This window comes from Acomys minous, assembly GCF_964271855.1.
Source record: "Acomys minous genome assembly, chromosome: 6".
Lineage (NCBI taxonomy): Eukaryota > Metazoa > Chordata > Mammalia > Rodentia > Muridae > Acomys > Acomys minous.
This window is the reverse complement of record NC_140487.1, coordinates 86,820,425-86,846,088: the sequence shown is the minus strand read 5'-3', so window position 1 is coordinate 86,846,088 and position 25,664 is coordinate 86,820,425. Positions and strand designations below refer to the sequence as shown.

General features: G+C 43.3%; 1 protein-coding gene across 4 annotated transcripts in view; it reads right to left on the bottom strand.

The window, feature by feature from the left end:
- Window positions 1–25,664, bottom strand: part of NDC1 (NDC1 transmembrane nucleoporin) — a 48,379-nt gene that overhangs the window by 10,111 nt on the left and 12,604 nt on the right. For 3 of the 4 annotated variants that reach the window (XM_084787635.1, XM_084787636.1, XM_084787637.1), the window contains 10 exons: window positions 25,490–25,541; window positions 22,285–22,420; window positions 20,941–21,033; window positions 18,510–18,591; window positions 15,186–15,341; window positions 11,996–12,235; window positions 11,792–11,907; window positions 9,621–9,671; window positions 7,522–7,585; window positions 6,697–6,797 (listed from right to left, as the gene is read on the bottom strand). In XM_084787635.1, coding sequence (XP_084643761.1) covers window positions 6,697–6,797; window positions 7,522–7,585; window positions 9,621–9,671; window positions 11,792–11,907; window positions 11,996–12,235; window positions 15,186–15,341; window positions 18,510–18,591; window positions 20,941–21,033; window positions 22,285–22,420; window positions 25,490–25,541 — 1,091 coding nt within the window. The remainder of the gene's footprint in view (window positions 1–6,696; window positions 6,798–7,521; window positions 7,586–9,620; window positions 9,672–11,791; window positions 11,908–11,995; window positions 12,236–15,185; window positions 15,342–18,509; window positions 18,592–20,940; window positions 21,034–22,284; window positions 22,421–25,489; window positions 25,542–25,664) is intronic. The other variant, XM_084787638.1, reaches the window with a different exon arrangement.

The window sequence follows — 25,664 nt, the reverse complement described above, 5'->3', positions numbered from 1 at the left end:
CAATTCCCAGCACCCACACAGCAGCTCACGCCTGTCTGTAGGGGATTCTACACCCTCACACAGACAGACACACATGTAGGCAAAACACCAATGCACATAAAGTAAAAATAAATAAATCATTAAAGAATGAAATTTTATTCTGAATTCTGAAAATATATGATATGCTTTGAAATACCATACTACCTTAAACCTGTATTCTACCTACAGAAAGCCAAACTAAATTTTTCCTTTTAATAACAGTTGTTTTCTTTTAAATAATGAAGTAAAAATGAATGATTTAAAATATTACATCGTCCAAGTGACTAGGTATGGCTAGTGACTGAAAGCATGTGGTGAGGAGCAGCTAAGGTCAGTTTAGGAAGGCAGCTTACCAACAGGCTCAACCTCGGCACCTGTGGTCCATAACTATCAGTGGGGAACCCGCATTAGAACAAAGTGCTCATCATCTGTGACTCCACACGAGCGCCCACTGAGCACCCCACTGCTGATGCACTGCATGTGGTCCATGCTCTCCACTCAGACATGTGAGGAGGATCACATCTAGTGAGTATGTCCAATGAAGAATGAGCAGTGACGCCCAGCACAGCACACTGATGGACAAAATGCCCTTGGAGAAAAATTTCACACTGTTTACACTTCAGGCTCAAGGAAGCCTACAGAGAGGCTGCTATTGTGAAAGTAATGCCCGTTTATATGTCCACAGTCACACATTAGCAAAAGCCAAAATAAAGACAATCAGAAGAGTCTTTAGACATTGCTGAATGTCTCCATGGAGACAAAATGGACTGTGGTTGAAAGCACTGTTAGCACTGCTGACTTGGCTAAATAAGTGACCACAGTTACCATGGGTTAGCAACTGAGGCAAAGTATCTCAAGAAGCAATCCGCTAAAGCAGTCATGCATGACAAGTTATGCTCACAGTAATAGCGCCTGCTACTCACCGTGCTCTCAGCACCTAAACAAACTAAAGAAACCATTATAGGCCTTTTTTTTTAAATTTATTTATTTATTATGTATACAGCATTCTGCCTGCAGGCCAGAAGAGATGGTTGTGAGTCACCATGTGGTTGCTGGGAATTGAACTCATGACCTTTAGACCTTTAGGAAGAGCAGTCAGCGCTCTTAACCTCTGAGCCATCTCTCCAGCCCATTATAGGCCCTTATAGCTAAGTTACTCCTGCTAACCCTTGTAATTCTGTAAGGTGCACAAACGACAAACGAAAAATTTGAAGTCCAAAATGCTTTGAAATCTGACGTGCTTCAATTGATTTGGGAATATTTTAGATTAGGGATTCTCAAGCATTAAAGTCTAACCAAATAATCTAAAATCTGAAAAATCTAAAACATAAAACACTGTGTGTGTGTAGGTGTCTGTGCCCCATGCGTGAAGTGAGCCTTAGGTGGTGTTCCTCGACACCGTCCACCACCTGGTGGCCTCTCACCAGGAGCTGGAGTCGTGGATTAGGCAGGCTGCCCCCAAGCCACAGGGGTCACCCTCTCTGGGCTTTTCTGTGGTTGTGAGGATCAGGTTCACCTCTTTACGACTGAGCTCTTTCCCCTAAGGCCAGCCCTGGAACTCTTTCAGTAGCACACGTTTCAGAATGACACTCCTCCTATGGACATGAGACCCACAGAACAGTGAGGCCTGGGTGTGGATGTGGAGCTGTCCAGTGTTGTACCTTCTAGCACTGTCAAACATCCTCAGGGAGAAATGAGTTCTTTTCATGTGAAAGCTTTTTTCATAATGAGAGCTCTGCTGTACAAACCAGGAGCGATGACAGCATCATGATAAGAATACACACTTACAACCACTTACAAGAGAGGTCAAATGACTTGAGTGATCCATTTCGGCCCCCATACCTCCTGAGGCAGGAACTACTCGACCTACCCAGACGTGGACATCGAGATACATTTGTTCTATAATGTATCCTTTTGTACATGTCATGATTTCTAATATGGAGATATAGCTTCTACTTAACGGATTCTTTAATGCAAAGAAATGGAGCAAACACCCTTCCCAACAGATCCGACATTCTGGCACTTGTGTCAGACTGCCATTCCCTCTAAAGAAAGGAAGTGAAGAAATGTTCACCTTTGCCAAGCCCTCAAGAGGTAATCTGATAAGTGACCTGGTTAGGACTTGAGGTCCAAAAGCCTGGTTTCCTATTCTGACTCAACCATTTACTTGGTATAACCTTGATTGAATAAGTCATAACAATATGTAGTCTTTTAAGAAAACTTCAGTCATGCAAAACAAGCCCTGTTCTTCACCCCCTGCCCACCCCCAGTCCCCTTTGGTTTTTTGAGACAAGGTTTCTCTGTGTAGCCCTGGCTGTCCTGGACTCTTTGTAGACCAGACTGGCCTCGAATTCACAGAGACCCACCTGCCCCTGCCTCCCAAGGGCTGGGATTTTAGGCACACACCTGGCTGCAACAAGCCCTGTTTTAACTTCCCAAGCTGTTAACAGTTTTATACAGCATTTCTTTTTGAGTATTACACACAAGTTAGGTCAAACCACATAAAATTCTAGAGAAATGAGATATACACTCTGACTTCAGGATACTGGTGAAAACTCCCTAGGCCTTTATGAAAGCCAATTTCCACTGTCAACCTGACTGGATTAACAATCACCTAGGTGACAACCTCTGTGCACAGGAGGGGTTTCCTGAGGCTGCACGAGGGACTTGCTTTGAATGTAGCACCATGCCAGGGACCCAGTGATATTCAGACTCAACAAATAAGGAGGACAGAGCCACTGACAAATGGCCACTGGATCCTCCTTTTTGGCTGGTACCATGGACAAAGCTGTTCCCACCATCATGCCTTGCTTGCCATGGTGGCTAGGGACCTCTGAACCCACAACCCCTTCCTCCCTAAGTCACTGTCGATAGTCAAAGTGAGCAGAAAATTAAGTAACACACCTTCAAACTTAAAGCTCTGCCCTCAAGAATCCTGCTTCTCGAGCCGGGCATAGCTTCTGAACAGCTTAAAGGGCGACAGCCTCCCTATCCTTTCATTTTGCTTTTAATGATTCACAGCCAAATGACTAATGCTATTGAAACTAAGTTAAAAAAAAAAAGCCATACATACACCTCTTAGTAACAGCCAGAAGCCGACTCTGCACAGCTTGCCTTGAAGCACTGAAACACTCAGAAGTTACTCACCTCACTATGAGCAACCATCCATTCCAGATCATAGAACACAGAACCCAAGACATAAAAGAACTAAATGTGATTCACACGACATCTCTGCCTCCTCCAGGTAAAGCAGCAGCCAGTATAATCAGCCCACTGCATCAGAATTGCCACTCAGTTCAGGACCCAGAAGAGATGACTTCACTCACGTATCCAGTAATCACACAAGTCAGCAGGCATCCAGCAAGTATTTTAATAAGCACCTGTCACTTGCCAGGTACCGTATCATATCTAGTACCAAAGTGAGACAAGATGGCTCTCTGCCTCTATTCATAAAGCAGAGGGAGAAAAAGAAAAGCACGTTCTAAACAAAGAAAAACAGATCATGTCAGATCCCTCAAGTCATGCTTGAGGGAACATGGCTTTAAAGCAGATGGCTCAAGGGAAGAATGGCAGTGCCTACAGTCAGAAAGAAAGGGATCTCAGGTAAGAGGCTGGAGCAATAACTCTGGACAGGAATGCCAGAGGCCTGAAGAAAAGTCAGGAATGATGGGTCAAAGAATGGATGGGTGGCAGATACTGGAATTTTGCAGGTCTGGGAGGGACTTACAACACCACAAAGGACCTAGAGTAGCTTCTGAAAGGCAACATGAGGGCAAGGAGCCCAAAAAATAGGTCTGAAAAGCAAGAGCACCAGGGGGTTGTGCCAGAGTAGGGCTCTCAGCTGGGCTGTACTAGATAAACTTAGCATTGACTTTAGTTATGAAGAGGAACATGAAATCACGGTGGCATTTGCAGTGTCTGCACCCACTGTCTCCGTGTCCACTGCTGCCACTGCAGCTGTCTTGAAGCACCATAATCTCCTCACCGCTTGAAATGATGACACAGCACTAACCCGGGACAGAGTCCCCACTGGAAACCATCTGAAGGCACAGAGTGCTCGAGGATAGACTCCTGTCTTGATAATTACAGCTCAAATAACTGATTTCCCTCTAACCCCCAGGGCTTTAGGAACATTACTGGACTGGTAGGATGGCTCAGCAGGCAGCAGTGCTGGGGTGCAGGCCTGAGAACGTCCCTGAGTACAACAAAAAGGGCCTCACAAAGGGATCTTAATTCTCAGAAAAGCCAGCCGGCTAATGCCATTCTTTGTCCCTGACTCTCAACTGTGAGGCCTCTTTGCCTCTTTCTATTCTGCCCTTCAAAAGTACTTTCCATCTAAACTTTCAAGGAAAGGAAACGCTTTCTGACAAGTCTGGATTTCCATCCTTCTACCCAAAGGTCCAAACATGTGGACTGCTTTCCTTCTAGTAAACTGAAAAGCTAGGACTTCTGCCGGTCGGGAGGTGGTGACAGAACACCTCCAGGGCACGGGGATCTTTGTGCAGTCAGGAAGTGAGGTCATCGCGCTCACTTGTAACAGCAACTCAATTTCAGTCAGCACTTTTTAAGGAAATTAAATAACAAAACACTGTAACACATTGCAAAGTTAAATAAGCAGGAATCTTGTTTCTAACACACACACACACACACACACACACACACACACACACACACACACACACACACACACGAGCCAAAACATTTCAAGGATAGAATCATCCTCTCAAAAATCCTATGTAGGTACTTGGCAGTGGTGGCGCACGTCTGTAATCCCAGCACTCAAGAGGCAGGGGCAGGTGGATCTCTGTGAGTTCGAGGCCAGCCTGGTCTACAAAACAAGACCAGGATGGTCAAGGCTACACAGAGAAACACTGTCTTGAAAAACAAAACAAAAAAACAAAAACTTCCTATGTAGGGGAAAACCAAAACCCATGCCAGGTTGAGAAGCATGCAGCTGTTATGTGCTGCTCTCCCTAAGGGTTACTACACTGTCAGCTCCCTGCATCAGTTAGGGTTCAAGACCTAGCTCTGGCCTCTCTGAGGTTTGTGTGTGAACCTGGATTATCTCACTGCACTGGTGAGCCTCCCTCATCTGCAACTGGAGTGACTGCTTACTTCACAAGATAGAAATGAAGATGTTCTGAGGACAGACAGCAGCGGAGAGTGTCGTTGCCCTGCTGAGGGCTGGGAGAGGGTGGCGGAGAACTCTAACCCCAGCCTTGGATGGCAAAGGCAGGGGACTAGGACTTTATTGGGTCATGTGGGCTACCTAATGAGACCCCATCTCAAAATAGCCCCCAAAATAAAAAACTTAGAGCAGATTATTCAAAGCAACAACAATTAAAAAGGGAAAAGAAAAAAATGACTGATTTTATTACAGTAAGACTTCCTGAGTGCTTCTGTGAACTAAACTGGAAACAAAGGACCTGTGAACAAGCGTTTCCTCCTTTCCTAAATGGCTCCCCAGACCAAACGGCCCAGCTGGGCATCTCCTACAAACAGCCTATGGAACCCAACACTATTTCTCAAAGCCCCAAGCTCTTTGTTCATACCTCCTGTGGCCACAGTAACAAAAGGTAGAATAAAACAAATCACTTGAGTTAAGAAAGGAAGGGCTGGGCGTGGTGGCACCTGTCTTTAATCCCAGACTGAGGATGCAGAGAGGTGGATCTCTAAGAGTTAAGGCTGCCAAGACCACACATTAAGAAAGACATATTATATAAGAGAGAACAAGAAGAAAACTTTTATTTGCTTAAAACTTTTACAGAAACCGGAAGAGAAAGTGTGCTAAACCTGTGTGATGGGCAGCTGGAATTCTGGTAGGTAGCTCAGGCTATTTTGTGGTTTTCTCTTTTGTTTCTAAGACAGGATCTCAAGTATCTCAGAGTGGCCTTAAACTCACTGTACGCCAAGGACAACCTTGGACTTGATGTATGTTAAGTATACATGGCGATGCTCACCTGTAGTCCCTGCCGTAAGGAGAAAAGCTGGAGGCCAGCAAGTTCCAAGACAACTAGGCTTCAAAGTGAAAAGAAAAGAAGAAGGAAGCCTGCTGGAAAGAGGGATGCACGGGTTTCTCACTTCACACTGCCCTGTGAGGGGCACCCAGTCGCCTTAGCTGTTGAGCCTCTGGCCAACAAGGAACTTACCTGACTAGGTGATGAAACCACAGGCCACTCTGAGTTGCTCTTGAGCTGGGATACGCAGCTCGGCTGCTAAAGTGCTGGCTCAGCATACATGGGGGCCTGGGTGCTGAGTGGAGCATGGTGGCTTACACCTAGGGCTCTAGCACTTGGAAGATAGAGGCAAATGCATCACAAGTCCAAGGTTGTCCTTGGTGTACAGTGAGTTTAAGGCCACTCTGAGATACATGAGATCCTATCTCAGAAACAACAGAGAAAACTCAAACTTGACAAAATAGCCTGAACTATCTACCTGAATTCCAGCAGCCAATAACACAAGTTTGGCACACTTTCTTTTTCAGTTTCTGTAAAAGTTTTAAGCAAATAAAGGTTTTCTTCTTGTTTTCTCTTTTAGATTGTAATTTCCTAAGGGTGAGAACAGAACCAGGATTTTAATTTCCAACATATTTTGTTAGTGGACTAGAGAAATAAGCAGAAACACTGGGCAATGAAGGGTAGCCTGCATTCACGCCCAACACTGTGACAGGTCACTTACCTCCTGCAGGGTCAACAAAGTACTAAGGATAGCTGGGAGTGTGGTCTGAACAACTCCAAATCTATCTTCTGTAAATGATGCCGCTACTAAGTGAGACAGACCTCGAGGTGGGAGAAAACAGGGAAGCAAAATTAAAATCAGACAAACCCATCTGGAATACATCTATCTGAGAAGACGCTGATACTCTGGATAAAGGACTGTAATACATAAGCTTTTAAAACACATAAATCTGGATATAACCATAAAGTAGAGCTGTACTACAAAGCTGGACAGTTGGTGGAACAAACCCTGAAGAAGTATTCAAATGTCTTAGCACCACAAAACAAAACACACAAAGAAACAAGGCCTGACCACTGTGAGGACACTTGCCATGGTGTGGTCAAGAAAGGCCACCCTGGGTCTCTGCAGCATCAAGGCACTATTTATAAAGTGAAACAGCTCTTTAAGAATGAAGCTTTCATATTTCAATGTAAGGGACTATGCACTGGTTGCACTTTAATTATATGAAAAGATATAGAAGACTCTCAGCCTCAACTTCTTTATTTATGTGCAAAAATAATTCTACTCAAATCAAAGCCCGCCAAGGCTTGTAGCCGCGATTCAGCAGGAGTGCTTCCTTAGCAGATATGAGTCCCTGGGTTCTGTCCCCAGGGCTGACAGGCCAGAGAGAAGATAAGAAACTATCCATATAAAACAAAGATTAAAATGTATCTGAAACGTCAAGGGGGTGAAAGCCACATCCAAGTAATGACCTTTTGTGAACAGACTTCAAAAATAACTGATTAAAATCACAGTTACAGATTACAGTTCAAAGATACTACTTACCTTCTAAAGCCCAAATATGCATTTGGGCATCTGAAAAAACAGCCTGAATAGAGGCCTCTGGGTGCTACAAATAAAGCAAAAATATTTAAGTAATGTCCACTGTGCAAAAAAATGCCATTTTATCTGTTGTGTGGTCTGTAAAAATAAAAGACTAACAGCTGCCTCCCAAAATTTAAGAACTGAAATAAATTACATAGAGTATATCAGAAAATCCAGTCAAGTCCACAGTGCCTCAGTTTCTCATTTAAAGTTAGATTACCTGTCATCAGCCACCTCAGACAATCAGCAGTGATCACTCAAGGAGAGTTACTGAAGCTCTTTAAAACAGAAGAGCCACCTGACCAGGAGCATGGCTTATAAACTGCCTACTACTCTCAACCCAATAAAAAGAAATCCCATGTGACTTTCTTTAATTTGCCTTGGGCTAGACAGTATGGAGCAACAACTGGCCCATCTAAATAAATGCTATCAGGACTGGGCTGCACAGGCCTGTAATCCCAGTTACTTAGGAGGCTAAGGCAGGAAGGTCTGGAGTTCAAGGCCTACACAGGATACAGAATGAGTTCAAGACCAACCACAACTTATTGAGACCATGTCAAAACCCAAGCTAAAAACGAGAACACTAGGCGTGGTGGCGCACACCTTTAATCCCAGCACTTGGGAGGCACATCTCTGTGAGTTAGAGGCCAGCCTGGTCTTCAAAGTGAGTCTAGGCCAGCCAGGGATACAAGGACAAATCCTGTCTCTAAAAAACAAAAGAGCCAAAGCCAAAGCCAAACAAACAAACAACTAAGAACGCTCGCTTTGTGTAAGCCCCTAGTGGAGAGTGGGCGCATTACTACAATGCTTCTCGCATCATCTACGTCTGCACCACACAACAGCTCTTGCAGAATTAGAATCAAAGTAGATACTTGCCTACGAAAAAAAAACGATTTTCTGCTCAGAGCACAAATGGTCTTCTCCATAAAGTGAAGACCAAGAGATATTTGTGCAAGAACCACTGTTGGAATTATAGGAGGGAATTTAAGGGAACATGCATGGCACACATAAGACACTCAGAGGAAGTTTGTTAGGAACTCTCATCTTCTTGGTGAGGGACAAGACCCTTATTGATAAAGGATGGTCCTAGATACACTGTTTTGGAGGAAAGCAATTGACCGTTAGGTAGCTCTTCCCTTCCCCTGGAGTGAAAAGGCACCGTGAAGAAGTTGAAATGGCTCTTCTTATTCACATATTCATATCAGGGTTGCTCAATTCTTTCCCCATCATTGTTTGGCCTCAGAGAGAGCACAGATGAATAATGAAAATATTTGCTTGTGTGCCAAAGGCTCCATTAGCCCGTTCACTAATACTGCAGTATGTGCACAAAGAGGTCAGACTGAACACTATAAGGCCAAAGTACTTTGCCCTGTATGTGGACAAAGGTTTTGCTTGAGAAAGGATTGACAGAAAACAGCTACATCTAACCGAAAATGCAAATACATTTTTAGTTTTGGCAACTGAGAATTACTGCCCAGGGACAGCGGAAGCAGGTGGTAGGCCAGCTGAAAGGGTTATTTGTTTGGGGGCTAGGGAGGTGGGGTGTTTAGGTTTGTGTGGAAAGGATTTCTCAAGTTGTCAGGTCTCAGTTCAGACTCTCAATCTTCTGCCCTAGATCTGGAGTGCTGGAATTACAAATGTAAACCATCATGCTGGCGCAGAATGTAACTTTGTGACCTGAATTGCAACTTTTTAGTCCATCAAAACTTCAACATCTGCCATTTAATCCAGTCTCCTGCCTTTTGAATACAAAACAGGCCATAACAATGTGAGCAGGAAAGTGAGTCATGCAGCACCCAGCAGCTGGCCAGCTCACCAACCAGCATGGAGGGTCAGTGATGAAGATCACCAGGCGGTCTCGGCATCCACTGCCAAGACAGGCCCCAGGGACCATGGGGTGGTGTGTGCGTCTAGGGAGAGACTGTCCAAATGTAACAGCAGTGAGCTCAGCATGGCTTGCTGAGATTGTATCTATAAAATATTACAATGCAGATCTTAGGTGCTACCCCTACTTCCTTTCCTCTCCTCCCATTCTCAATGCTGTAATTTTATATTCTTACCTTACTGAAAAAGTACATTATCAGCACCCGTTTTGACAAGAAATTCTTTATCTGAGTTGGAAAAAAGAATTAACATGGTTATACTTTTAAGTCTACTCAAATACAGTACACATTTCTAAGTTCTTCCTGAAGAGGTTTTTGACATGAAAATGTAGCAATGAACAATATTTACAACAAACTATGTGAGTAAATGCCTCTGTGCTATGGGTTAGATAACCATGATGAGCCCTCTAACCTTATCTGTCTTCCCACGTGTATACACTGGACACCCAACTAGCGTCTTGCCGAGACAAAAAACAAAACTAAGCTGTATAGTTTTATAAAACAAATAAATGCTTTTTTTTTTTTACAAGATGACATTTACAGAGAATAAGTTTTCTGTATCAGACTCTAAACTCACTACCTTAAGAGCAAATTTGTGTCTTGCTATACTCTTGTCCAAGGCCACACTAATCCACAGGGACTGAAGCTACCTAGTGACTACACAACTAGCGGGCCCACACGTGAGTCACATCACTTCTTTATTCTACACCTAACCTCATCTTCTCATTACAAACATGTTTCTATTTCTCCCACTTTCAAGTCCTTACAGCTACAGCTCAATTTCTCTGTTGAAAGGAAAAGCCCATGAAAGACTGGGAGGTCACATTTCCTGGCCTAAGCCTTCCTGACCCAGATTTCTCTACCAAAGAGCACTTGTCAAGGACTTAGCAAAACACAGGCAAGATGGCTCAGGCCTACAACCTCAGAAATTGGGGTTCAAAGACTGCCTGGTTGGGCCAGAAAATCTGAGACCAACTTGGGTAACTTAGATCTTGTCTCCAAATAAAATAAAAATGGCTGGGAAGTAGCTCAGTGGTAGAATGCTTGCCTGTGTATGCCAGACTCTGGGTTCCATTTCCAATAGTGGACCTGGTGACCCCACCTTCCTAGCTCTCATGTTAATATGTCACTCCCACCTATGATGTATACACCTAACCGTTACCTGCTTTCTACATAGGTAGCTCAGAGATGCCATAACCAAGATAAAACTTCACCACTGTCAATCTCTTCAGAATCAGTGGTAAAGCAACTGCAGCTATATTAGTGCAGTGCCTCAAGCCAAAAGCATAAAAGGAAACACTGAAACTTCCTCCAGCATACCAAAAGCAAACTGTAAGCAAAGCCTATTACATGTGTGTGAAACTATGTATCCAAGCCTTGATCACTCCTCACAGCCGCCATCACAATCCCCATGACCACACACCACCATTGCCACTAGAACACTGCAGCAGCTTTAGCAGCGGCCCTCAGCTTCCATGCCTGCTTAGGATTCAAACTCCAGATACAGAAGAACCTCACCTCAACCCCACTATTAGGAAAGCAACTTCACAATGTACGTAGCATTATAACATCCTATGGACAAAACAATATGGCAGCTTTCCATCTCACTGAGGCAAAAGGCCATTTTTGGCACCATCAAGTGCTGCCTAAACTCTGGTTCCTGACACTTCTCTAAGCTCGCCCACCTACCAACCACAGTCCCCCACTGTGCTCTAGGCACACGAGTTTCCACTCTCCTAGCACAAGCCAAGCAGGCTCTCTCCCTTGGATCTGTACATCTTCCCACCCTCCCTCCTGTTCTCATGCAGTGTCACCTTTTCAGTGAGGCCTCTGACCAGACCATGTAAAGCAGTACCTCTGCCTTTAAGTGCTGTCTTTCCTGCTGGGTCTGCTTTTTCTTGTAATACTTAAGACACTGAAATTCTCTTTTTCTGAGTATTTTTCCCATCTTGAACATGATCTATCAGCTAAGAGTAAATAGCGTGTCACCATATGAAGCAACTTTTGCTCTTACTGGTTTCCAGAACAGCCCTTACATGATTTAATTAATGACCATCTACATTTAAAGAAATATAGAGTAATATACATGCTGACTTGTCTACTTCCCTTACTAAGATATAAACATGGGAAAGGGCTTTACTTGCTGTTTAACCCAGAGTCTAAAACGCAACTATTAAAGAGTTACATCCTATAAAATGTAATAGACTTCAAAACACTCAAGTGTTGGTGATTTCATGAGTCAATCTGACACTTGAAACATAAAACAAATAAAAAGCTATTACTGCTGTGAGATCCTTAATCTTCCAATGTTACATGTAAATATAAAACCTCCAGATGAGTCATCATACCTGTTCAAGTTTACTCTGAATCCATGAGTAAATCACACTGGGCTGTCTCACTGTCTCACCCTCAGCAGTAACAGGGGTACAAGGAGACGGATTAGAAATTTCAGATATTTGCTGATCTATTAGAAAGAAATGTCAAGGTGAGAACTCAGGCTGTCTAATCTGCACCTATGAGACCTCAAATGTCAGAAAGTCAACAGCCCTCACCAGAAGCATGAGTCCACAGTCGCGGCCCTCTTCTCAGCAGCTGAGGACTTTGGGTAGACCCATAGCAGGTTTTTACATCAAAAATTCCAGCCATTCGGTTCACTACACTGGAGCCAAATGGGGTCCCAAGAGGACTTGAAGCACAGGGTGTGGGTAATTTGGGAGAAAACAGTGATGTTTTAACTGACGGTGGCACTGACGGCATCTGGCTAGGTTTTGGAGTCTGAAAAGTAGTTTCTTCTGTAAAAAAGCAGATGTGGTGCTGATGAGACCACGTGGCCCAGGCAGGCCAGCACAGAGGGTCTCAAGCTCTACACCCCGCCCCCTTGAAGGCATTAAACCAAAGCACAGTAGGTGGCTTCCATTTAGATTTAAGCAACAATGTCCAGAGTTTATTTTTATAATCCAGGAACAACTCAAGTATTTTAAATTTATTTGTTTTATGCACTATGAGCGAGAGAGAGAGAGAGAGAGAGAGAGAGAGAGTGTGTGTGTGTGTGTGTGTGTGTGTGTGTGTGTGTGTAAGAACAGGCATGTGTGGAGAAGTCATGGGACAACTTTTGAGAGCTGGTTCTCTCCTTTCACCGTGGGCTCCAGGGTCAAAGGCCAGTGTCAGGCTTGCAGAGCAAACACCTTTACCTGCAGTCACTTGTCAGGTCAGTGTGGCTGCCTTCTCCTCCACAAGCATCTTAATTTAAGGCTCCTTTCTCTAAGCACTTTCACATGGACTCACCATTTGCATTTCACCTTTAAACAGCACACTTTTCTGGATCAGGATCTATCTGGTTTCACGGTATGTCCCTAATTAACTTATGGGGAAGATAGGCAGGGGGAAATGCTAGTGTTTCCTTAAAAAGTCCCAACAAAGACTAATTTGTTGCTGGGCCTGGTAGGACAGATTTGTAATCCCAGTATTTAGGAGGCTGAGACAAGAGAATTGTTGTTTAAGGCCTGCCTGGGCTAAAGTGTGTCAAGGCTAGCCTGGGACACTGCTAAGACTGTATCAAAAGGAACAGGAAAAGGGGGAAGGCGAGGTGGTGTTTAAGGTCGTAGCTCAGTGTTAAACGCTTGTCTAGCACGCACAACCCAGGCTATGAAAACAGACTAATTATCCCAGGATATGTATTAATCTGACCAATAAACAGCTTCATTAAACACCACCTTATATTGGGCTAAAGTACCTAAGAAGTAGAGCATATTCTTAGCCTGTGTGAGGATCTGGATTCACCCCCTTATCAACAGAAAAAAAAAAACAAAAAGTCAGCTTGTAACGAACAGTCAATAAAGTCCTAGTTTGTTACATGAACCAGAGGAACTTTCCCTACCACTCTGGCACAAAGCCTGAAGACAAATACAATGCACTAGCATTTTGCTTTTTTAAGTAAAACTGTAATAAAAAAAATTAAGTATTGATCCCAACACTCTCGAGGCAAAAGCAGGACCAGGATGGCCTGGTCTATAGGGTGAGTTCTAGACCACCTGGGCTACATACAGAGACCCTGTCTCAAAAGAGAAAAAGCAAAAGAGAAAGAAAAATTAAACTTTTATCACATGACTTTTAAAACATTAATCTAAACTAGAAGTCTGTAATAAAGTTGTATGTAAGGGTTTTTCAATTGGTCCTCAACATTAGAGACTACTCTGGCTGAAATGGAAATGACAACACAAACCAGTGAATACCTTGCTCGCGGTTAGACCCGAGCAGGGCCACCATGATCTTCCTCATGTGCTCATGTGCTATAGCTGGGCTCTCAAACTTTCTCTCCTAAACATCTAAATTCTTTTTGTAGCAGCCAGTCTTTCATCCACAGACACCACCTTCCTCACTTATGCCCCTTTCTAACAGATCCCTTTCAGCTGCTTACACTGTCTCGTCATTACTCAGGCGCCTTCTTGGTGTGCAGAAAGCATTTGGTTAAACATTTGCTGAGTAAGTGAGGCAGGCACGGGCTACCTGGAACGCAGTGACGCCTGAACCACTCCAGCTGGACTCGCTTAACTCCGATGCCTATGAACCTATTTAAACCACGCTGCTCACAGGTGCTTGGCGGCCAGTGCTGCTCCAGGGTAAGGGCTTGAAACACACACGAGCTGCCGTTAGTCGTGTACAATGCCAGACTGAGGCACTAGTGGTGAAGCTATTGCTAACCTCCATCTCCAGCCCTGAACATCAAGCCTAGAGACCAACATGTTAAAAATGGGAAAACAAAATTTTTTTTTCAGATTTCAGGTAGTTCTTAAAAAGAAGGAAGAGGCTAAAGTTCAGCTCCCATTAACGAACAGAGAAAGATGAAGCAAATTTATTACATCCTAGCAGACAGTCAACCCACCTCTCTTAAATGCCTAGTTCTCAACAAAGAGCCCTTGTTGGGTTGGAGAGATGGCTCAGTGGTTAAGAGCACCATCTGCTCTTCCAGAGGTCCTGAGTTCAATTCCCAGCAACCATGTGGTGGTTCACAACCATCTATAATGGGATCTGATGCCCACTTCTGGCCTGCAAGTGTACATGCAGGCAGAGCATTGTATACATAATAAATAAATAAATAAATAAATAAATAAACCCTTAAAAAAAAATCCCTTGCCAGTCTTCGCATCCATGGTCATCGTCCACGTGAAGGATACAGTGACTAGCACAGGTTCCTCTAAGTGGGCTTTAGCCTTAGCTTCTGTCCCTCAACTGAAAGGGGCACTAACACTCTATTAGTCTCTTTTGAAACAATCTAAAATCACCCAGTCACTTCAGCTGCTCTTCTTTGTGACAGTGCACCAGACATCATCCACTCTTAACTATGAGACCCACCTGGCTTTGTACATTTATTTGGAAACTCTCACTGTGTCAGTTTTAAAAACACTGTTGTTATACTGTTATTATTTAAAGAATTGGCAAATGAAAAACAAAACCTGTATTTTTTAATGTCCAATGACTTGCTCTTTGAACTAAAGTTTTCAATCTACAATGGTAACAAAGGTCTATCTTTTTTTATCAATACAGTATCAATATGTTAGATCAATCTCACCTAAACATTAAATAAATATATATATATATATATATATATATATATATATATATATATATATATATATATATATATATATATATATACTTCACACATGCAAATAGCCAGAAATTAACCACTGTCACTTTCCTAGGCAATAGATGCATTTCCCTCCTCTTAGGACTAGGAGTCACCTGGAGAATGCACTTTCCTGGGTTCCACCAAGTATGATGAAGACATCCTCCCGTTTGTAGCAGCAGCTTCTTGGTAGAGAACCAGCTTCTGAGTCATATCATTTAAAAGACTCAAACACTCCCTCAAAATGGCAGTCCAGTTGTGGGGATGTCCACCTAGGGCAGCCAAACAACACCTTTAAAATGTAGTAAATCCTGTATCGTCTCCGTGAGCTTGGGGAGGGGGACAGTCAATAAAGAGGGCGGTTTTCTCACTCATGCCGTCTAACACACAGCAATGTGAGAACTACTGGGCTGAGACAATTTGTCAAAAGCCTGAACTAAAAATTTGGATTTCACCCTTAAAAACTTACTTGCCAAAATTAAGCCATGATTTTTTTAAAAAGAGCAAAGTTATTCACTAGCAAAGCTGAAGACTGCTTAGTCTGTGAGAAATGAATTAAGGCAGTGACAGCTGGGACGTCGTACGACACTTCTGGTGCGGCCACACGGGCTGTCCAGTCAGTGCTTCCTTACATTTTCATTTACAGGAGCTCCTCCTCATCCACACTTCCCCAGTCACCCACGATCCCAGTGGGAAAGTTCAGAAATAAACAATTCTTACGTTTTAAATAGGCTATTCTGAATAGTGTTATTGAACCTAGCGCTATTCCGTGACAACCGACTGCCCGGGACATCAGCCACCCTCACGCCCAGCACATTCATGCTGTATGTACTACCTCCTAGGTAGTCACTACACAGCCATGTAGGTTAGCAGACTGACCGTCACAGTACCAAGAGGCTTGTGTCAAACACCCTACCTCAGTTAATAGTGGCCCCATGGCAGAAGCATAGAGATGGCAGCAATTTCATCACAGTATGTTATTATAATTATTCTACTTTCCTCCTCCTGTTGCTCATCACTTAGGGTGTTCAATTTATACATTTTATCATAGATATAAAGGTATGTATGCATTGCAAAGTACAGGACACAGAGGGCTCAGCACCACCCAGTTTCAGATACCACTGGGAACCTTGGAACATGTCTCGTAAGTAAGGAAAAGACAGTGTATAAGAGCCAGTATTTGTGCCAGGTGTGGTGGTGCAACAGGTGGATCAGAGTTCAAAGTCAGTCTGGCCTACAGAGCTAGTTCCAGAACAGCCAGGACTACACAGAGGAACCCTGTCTTTAAAAAAAAAAAAAATAGGGCTGGAGAGGTGGCTTAGAAGTTAAGAGCACTGGCTGCTCTTCCAAAGGTTCCAAGTTCAATTCCCAGCAACCACATGGTGGCTCACAACCATCTATAATGTGATCTAGTGCCCTCTTCTGGCCTGCAGGCACACATGAAGGCAGAATGATGTTTAAATAATAAATCTTTAAAAAAAAAAATAGTATCTGCTATTGTATCTCTAGAAGTCTAGGAGTGTCTTGGCTGTTTGATAATGATTTTTTAATCTATTTAAATTTTTATTTTATTAAAAGAAGCATGTGTACACACACACACACACACACACACACACACACACACACACCCCACCCAAACATGAAATTAAGCAGACTCAGCTTATACAACTCAATTCTTCATACTTGAGAGTTTACATATGAGCTACTGTATTATTTAACATGAAGTAGTAATTCTCATTCTTTAAAAAAATCTCAGCCAGATGCAGTGGTGCACACCTGTAATCCCAGCACTCAGGGAACCAGAGGCAGGCAGACCTATGATCTGAGTTCAAGGTTACCTTGTTCTACAAAGCAAGTCCAGGACAGCCAAGGCTACACAGAGAAATCCTGCCTGAAAAACCAAAAATCTCAGGGCTGGAGAGATGGCTCAGTGATTAAGAGCACTGATTGCTCTTCCAGAGGACTGGGGTTCAGTTCCCAGCACCCACAAGGCAGCTCACAGCTGTCTGTAGTTCCAGTTCCAGGGGATCCAACACCCTCACACCCACTCACCAAATTTATATAAATTAAAAATAAGTAAATCATTTAAAAAAAGAAAATCTCATCTGTCTTTGACTTTCTAAGACCTTCTACTAGAATTATCAACGACACAAAGATCAAGGACGCTCCATTGCGTGAGCCGAAGCCACTGTGAGCTTTTCCCATCTCGTGTGGTTCATGCCCTTGTCACGCAGATGACTCTTAAGCATACTCCTTTTGTACCATGGACCATCACCTGACCAGCAAGCACATGCAAGATCCTCATCAGACTAGACCTTCTGTATTGGTAACTCAGCACAACGAAGAGCTGGATAACACTCTAATGAAGCTTTAATCACAAGCCCCAGAACAGAAGTTCTCTGGCAAAGCACATGTTATTTTGTCAGTCGCTTGACTCTCTGGAGAAATGAAGTGTAGAAGATGGGCCCAAGTGTGACAGAAAAGCACTGCTGCTGCTTCCCCCTCACTGCTAGCACTGGGTCTCACCACTAACAGGAAAGCAGTGCTGATCAATTATACTTTTATATAACTGTTTCATTTCCACATCACATTTAACTACAGACTATCTTTTTACAATCTGGGAATTGGTGAGCTTGGCAAAATGATGGAGAGCTAATTAGAAAGCAGATGAAAGGTTACCCAGGCTCTTTCCACTGGGCCTGGACTACTTCAATGCCAGGAACATAGTGAGAGCTCTGGCAAAGTCACTGTGAGCCTGTACAGTCTTGGCAGGCAAGTACGGCAGAGAGCATCAGGCTTGCCAAGGGCACCTCAGCCACTGTCTGCCTACCCTGTCTTTCTTCTAAGGGAGGCAGAGTAGCCCAGAGGAGCAGAGAGCTACATCATGGAGTCAATAAGAAGCACCTTACTCCTTATCCCACCTAGGAATGAAGCCATCTAGTTTTTAAGGTCCTCAACAGCATTAAAAGAGCGAATATTCTTTTTTTTTTTTTCTTTTTTTTCGAGACAGGGTTTCTCTGTGTAGCCTTGGCCGTCCTGGACTCGCTTTGTAGACCAGGCTGGCCTCACAGCGATCCGCCCGCCTCTGCCTCCCGAGTGCTGGGATTAAAGGCGTGCGCCACCACACCCGGCTAAGAGCGTATATTCTTATGCTGAACTTTTCTGCTGAGACATTTACTACACAATTTCCTCAGGTTCAGGTATTTAAGGAGCTGAAAAATCATGACTACCCACAAATAAATGCTTTTCCTGGTGACATAAATTATACTCACAGCAATGTTACCACTTAAGTCATGTAAGACTTGGTCTAGTCATCATTAAAGGACTCAGGATGTGTGGTATGAACAAACTACACTTCTCCAAAAGCTCTGGAGCACCCTGAGCGCGCGCGCGCGCACACACACACACACACACACACACACACACAAGCCCAGCAGTACCTGGTTGGCTGAGGTTAAAAACTTCTTGCCTTCGAGAAGGAGAATATTGAGAAAGCAGCATCAGGTCCTGTAAGGCCAAATACTAAAAGGAAAAAAGAAAGACTGTCAAAGCTTTTTTTTTTAATTTTAATAATTTAATTTTATTTTATGTGCATTGGTATGGAGACAAGGGTGTCAGATCCCTTGGAACTGGAATTACAGACAGTTGTGAGCTGCCATGTGGGTGCTGGGAATTGAACCCAGGTCCTTTGGAAGAGCAGCCAGTGCTCTTAACCGCTGAGCCATCTCTCCAGCCCCGACTGTCAAAGCTTCAACAAAATCATAGCCGGGCGCAGCAGCGCACGCCTTTAATCTCAGCACTCAGGAGGCAGAGGCAGGCGGATCTCTGTGAGTTTGAGGCCAGCCTGGTCTACAGTGAATCCAGGACAACCAAGGCTACATAGAGAAACTCTGTCTTGAAACAAACAAACAAAGCTTTAGCAAAATCATATCTAAGAACAAGACTCATTAAATATCAGAGGAAAAGTCAGGTGGACTTTTAAAAAAAGGAATATTTCAGAGCCACAACTTTCCCTTCTGGATCTCTGGAACTCCCCTGCCTCCACCTCCCTACGCACAGTAGACTCTGGGTACATACAAGAACTACAGAGCTCTGTATTTGTATAGCTCTGTAGTGGGAAACTCCAGCATCACGGCCTCCTGGGGCCTGCCCTACCTTCACACACACACTCACAGCTCTCAGCTGTGGCACTTGTGTCTGTTGCGTCATCCTGCCACTTGCTACTAGGAGGCCCACAAGAACAGGGACACAATCTTACCCCTCCACCCAAGTCAGAGCCTAACACATAAAACACCACCATTGCTTTCTACTGAAAATCTACCTTCTCCCTGGCAAGCCTCTTTACTCCTTCCAAACATCAGTCCTTCTGAGCAGCAGTCATTGGAGCCAAGGGGAGTAGGTGGCGCCACTGCCCTCATCAGTATGAACTTAATGCTTGTGTCACCCTTCCCACTAGGCTATGCTATGTGTCAGTCATCTTCCCACACAACACAACCAGCAGCGCCTGACACCAGCCTGCCAATAAAGATTTGCTAAGAAGTCAAATGAGTAGCTGACACTAGCAATCAATGCCTCGATGGTTCATTTTCCTAATCTACAGCTTCTCTAGACTGTGTCATAAACACTGGGTTCCAACCATTTCTTTTAACTAGTTTTAAAGTACTAAGCTAGCTGGGTACGTTGGTTTATGCCTGTGCCTTAGCTTAGAAAGCGGTTTAGGCAGGAGAACTGCAAAATCAAGTCCAACCTGGTCTACATAGCAGGATCCTGTCTCAAAACCATAAAAATATAAAATAAATATTGCAGGCTGGAGAGATGGCTCAGTGCATAAGAGCACTGTCTGCTCTTCCAGAGGTCCTGAGTTCAATTCCCAGCACCCACATGGTGGCTCACAACCATCTATACTGGAATCTGATTCTTCTTCTGGCAGGCAGGTGTACATGCAGACAGAACACTCATACATAAAAAATTAATTAATTAATTAATTAATTAAATAATGCACTATGATCTTTGAACAGGGTAAGACATATCCTGTTATATTTAGATTCCCTTTACAATTTCAAATTGTAATTTCAATCACAATGGTTCTCCTCTTTTAGTTTGATTTGTAAACCTCTTTAATTTTTATGATTATGATTTGTTTTTAAATTATCAGTAATTTATATGTCCACACAAAAGCAAGCACATTTCCTTTGAGACCACAAACACTAAATGAATAAAAAAGTACACTGATCCAGCAATTTAAAAATGCATCAATGTTTCTGCTGTGTTACTGGGAATGGTTTGTGGAAGTTATGCATTTAGTTGGCTACCACTGCATCTTATGTTTGAGAGAACTATATTTCTTTTATGAATAAGCAGCTGGCTTAGCTGGGTGTGGTGACACATTCCAGTGGTCTCTGCAACTCAGGAAGCTGAGGCAGGAGTACAGGATGAATCCAAGAGCCCAAAGCCATCCCGGGAAACATATGTCCATAGCTGCTACATGCTCAGGGTACTTTATTTTCATCTTTAGTCACATGAAATTATTTTTTAAAAGCATTAGAAAGTAGGTAATTTTTACAATAACAACAGGCCAGTGGTTCTCCACCCTCCTGATGCTGCAGCTCTTTAATACAGTTCCTCATGCTGTGGTGAACTCCAACCACAAAGTTATTTTCATTGCTACTTCATAATTGTAATTTTGCTACTGTTATGAATCTCAATATAAATATCTGTGTTTTCACTTGTGAAAGGGTCATTTGACTCCCAAAAGGCCCTCTAGACCCTCAGAAAATATAATCTAAATGCCTAGCTCTGTTAAATATTACTCTAATTCTGTACTGTAAGTCAGAGGTAACGGTAAAGCTATGAGCTGCACACTTTTGGTACCTTTATGATGAGGGGAGGGTTGCTATTTAAGACTTTCGGGAGGCATTCATCGGATTCTTCCGCAAATGGTGGCTGAACAGGGAACACATACGCCTGTTGGATACAATCAGATACATAGAATGTGAAAGGAATTCTTTCCATGACCTTGTTATAGTCTGTAAGCACCGACTGAGATTATAAAGAAACAAATATAATCAAATCCGCGTCTTGGTGATCCACTGTTAAAAAGTGTCGCTGTGTGGGGGCTGAGATGGCTCAGCAGGTAAAAGCACTGACTGATCTTCCAAAGGACCTCGGTGTACTTCTCAGTACACACATAGCCAGGTGTAAGTGACTTTAACTCCAGTCCCAGAAAACCTTATGGACTCTTGTGGCCTCCAGACACCAGGCAGTTAATAGGGTACACAGACATACATGTAGGCAAAACACTCATACATATAAAGTTTTATATAAAAATAAATATATTTTCTAAAGTGTTACTGTCCCAATTTTATCAAACTAATATCTATTAATAAAACAAAACTCTAGAAACAAAGATCCTATGAAACCACTAAAAATTACCACAGAGATAGTAAAATCAAACAGAACACATCATTTCTATCAAAAACACACAGATAATTTAAAAAAAAAAAAAAAAAAGCAAGCCAGGCATGGTAGCATCCAGCACTCTACAGGAGGCAGAGGCAGGCATACTGCTGTGAGTTTAATGCCAGCCTGGTCTACAAAGTAAGCCCAGGACAGCCAAGGCTACACAGAGAAACCCTGTCTTAAAAACATACACACACACACACACACACACACACACACACACACACACACACACACACACACACGGGCTCAGCGATCTGGAGTACTTGTTGCTCCTCTAGAGGGCCGGCACCCACTTAGCAGCTCACAGTTGCAAAAAACTCCAGTTTCAGGGTATCCACACCTACCAAGAGCCATGTATGTGGTACACATATATATATGCATGCAGGCAAAATACCCATAAAACTGTCCACATTAATTCAGTTTTCAGAATCATTTCTTCAGCATAAATTTCAGGGTGTTCTTAAAAAGCAACTATTGTATAACTACATATTTATCTGTTTTAACAGCACATAAAACTAACTTAAAATCTAGGCCAACCTCATGCTCAAAACCCCAGGAAGAAAGCCAGACTCTAAGTAAAGCATAGTAAACACCGTCCTGCTGAATTTCCAGATCTCCCATCAGCACCAACTGTTCCTTAGAAACTGACAGCCAACTAGGTAACGTAGCTGTGAGCAGTGTTCTGTTCTGCTAAAAGCACAACCTTCTAGGCTCAGAAACACAACGGTATCACCAAAACCTCCAAATACTGACCTCTGTGGCATAGATTTTGAAGAGCATCCATGAGATGTACCAAGTCATCAAGAGGAAGACACCACACAGCCAGACATGGTAGAGTAAGGAGACGTTCAGGAGGCCGCCCAGTGTGTCAAGAGGCCTGTGAGCCTGCCTACGAAAGCAGCAAGTGCCATTAACTCCACAGCGAAGACAAGGATTCCGTGCTGAGAAACAGACATCATCTGCTGGAACCTTCTTTTCCCAACATTCCCTCAGAGGCACACAGGGATGCTGAGGGGAAACTGCAGGCAGGAACTGGTCCTGCAGTCCCTGACACATGTGCACTTCTTAGCACGGGTGAGAGTTTATTACCGCTAACTCATGGCTTAATTCTTTAAATCCAGTAAGCACACAGGGAGCAGGGTACGGTGGCTCGTGGGTGCCATCCAGCAGCACACAAGAAAGGTAAGCAGGAGGCCAGAGGATCGGAAGTCCAAGGGGCACCAGTCTTAAAACCATGATCTGGACTTCTGGTTCAGACAGCCATTTATGTGTGTGCCATATAGACAGTTTCAGAATTATTGCACACTACAAAAACAATGGTGTCTGTTTTTAAAATAATTTTAGAAACTAATGCTAAGAAGTTAGAAGCCCACATCCTACAAATGCCTACAAAGGCTAGTACTGCTATAAATCCTAAAATCACAAAACTAGTAATTATACAAAATAAATCTTGAATTTGACCGCCACCTAGGTGCCACTACTGGGTAAATCACCACCTGTGTCCGTCCTCATTGTCTTTAGCCACAGAACAGAGCATAAGCTTTTCATTCCCACTCCTCAGGCTCTCAGGAGATTGAAATCAGCTTACAGCAGGATTGTTCGCAGCATGGGATTCGTGGGGAAGGCCAATAAATGACAGAATGATGTTCAGCTTCTAAGTAATACAGACTAAGGAGCCTGACTTGCCTGAAGGAAGAATATTAGGCACTTGGCCATATTATAATAAGACTTTTTTGTTTAAGAACAAAAACTTGGGCTAGAGAGATGGCTCAGAGTTAAGAACACTGTCTGCTCTTCCAGCAACCACATGGTAGCTCACAACCATCTCTAATGAGATCTGGTGCCCTCCTCTGGCATGCAAGTGTACACGCAGGCAGAACACTGTAGACATAATAAATAAGTAAATCTTAAAAAAAAAAAAAAAAAAAGAACAGAAACTTAAAATTTCTATCAAATAGTGTTTTCCTCTTTCCAGTTGACCAAGTCTGCAAGGTAGGCTGAGTAAGTGGCTCATGAATTTGATTTCTCATCTAATAACTAGGCAGAGAATAAAACTACATCTTAACTAGGATCTTAAAAAACCTAAATCTACAGTACCTCTTAAGACTCCCAGACACGTCAAAATCCCAACTTTCTAAAGTAAATCTAGTGATTCCACATATGATACAAGTCGCACAGTAAAGTAACCAAAGATTAAAAGGACACACATTGAAGGAAACTGACTTTATCCAGCAAATACAGATTAAAGCCATTTTGGTCTCTGTTTATTTGAAACAGGATCTCTCTGTACAGCCCAGCCTGGCCTTGAACTCACAATCCTCCGACCTCCGCCTCACTAGTCTTGGGACTGAGGGAGTGCACTCCACCCAGCTCAGCTGAGCCCTTGGCTGTGTGCAGAGCATGAGTGGGTAAGATTCCAATGCATCCACCTCACTGCCGTTTCCACCAATCACGGCTGCCTTATAGGCAGAGTGAAAGCAACGACACATTACTGGAGTACTAATGTTTTCAATATTTATTTGATGGTTAAACCACTACTACATCGTTAAAAGTTCTGTAAGAGAGCCAGTGATAGGGCTCAGTGGGTAAAGGCAATCTGAGTTCAATCCCCAGGAGAGAACTCCACACATACACAAAAGGCAGTTAGTTAGTTAGTTAGTTAGTTAGTTAGTTGTAGTTTTTCAAAACAGGGTTTCTCTGTCCTGGAACTGACCCTGTAGACCAAGCTAGCCTCAAACTCATAGATCCATGTGCTCCTGCCTCTCCACATGCTGAAATTTAAGGTGCACACTTACCACCACCTGACTTAAAAAATAGCACTTCTTTCTAAAAAAAATAAATAAATCATAGATATGAACAGAATAAATTACATTATTTATAATAAATGACAAAGATAGACACGGGCCATGCAACTCAGAAGTCAGTTTCCTTCAGTATAAAAGGTAAGCAGCGGCAGCGGCGGCGGCAGCGGCAGTGGCAGCAGCAGCAGCAGCAGCGGCGGCTAACTGGATTACTAGTTCTCCTGCTAGGAGAGGGTCCGAGGGAGTGTGGAGACAGACAGGACTCTTTCTCTCTGTACTCTCCTTTTGTTTTTGTTTTTGTTTTGTTTTGTTTTTTTTGAGACAAGGTCTCACTATGTAGCCTTGGCTGGCCTAAACTCACTATTATGTAGACCAGGTTGGCTTCCTGCTTCTGCTCTCAAAGCTGTGGGCCATACTCTTTTAGAAGAAGTCTTTGGATTTTAAACTATGGAAGCTGCAATGCATTCAAAAATAAAGGCAATTTTTTTCGTCTAAGAATTGTATCAGATGCAAATATATGTCTTTGTTCATCAGGGTGCATGACTCAGAAATCTTAGTGATTTACTAGTGAATTAATTTTCAAACCTACACTAAAAATATCACCAACCTCCTAGCATCTTTAGGGAGTTAAAGTGAAGCAGGCAAACCCAATGGCGCCCAGCATATGGCATTCAACGCCAAACTTAATTGTGAGAGGCTAATAAGTCCATCCCAGGCCAGACTGCTGAAGAAGCCAGACAGGAGATGCTGTCGAGCAAGGCTTGGCCTTCACCTGATCCCTACAGCTAAGGAGTGTGAGCAGTTGTAAGTTTTCAGCCTGTAAACAAGACATGGCAAGGACATGAGCCAACACCTTCTTGTCAGACCAAGTAATCCCCTCTCTTCTCCTGTTTCTTACTTCAATCAAGAAAATTAAAGGATAAACCTAAACAAAGCATCTAGAAAGCAGCAAAATCGGGTGTGGTGCTGCACACCTGTGATCCCAGCTATCGGGAGGCGGAGGCAGACAGATCTCTGTGAGTTCGAGGCCAGCCTGGTCTATAGAGAGGTTCCAGGACAGCCAAGGCTACACAGAGAAGCCCTGTCTCAAAACAACAAGAAAAAGAAAACAGCAAAATTTAAAAGGAAGGAAATGGGTAAAATTAGACTTGACTTACTCGTCTATGTGAAGGTCCATAGCGGTGCTAATCCAGGCTTTGGGGATATGGCCTTGGGAGAACAATATCGAGACAGGAACACAGGAGTTAGTACACCATGCTTTAGACTACGAGGCCCAAGTGCACAGCAGGGCCTCAGCTAAACGCTAGGCTATCTGATTAGGAATAGAAGAAA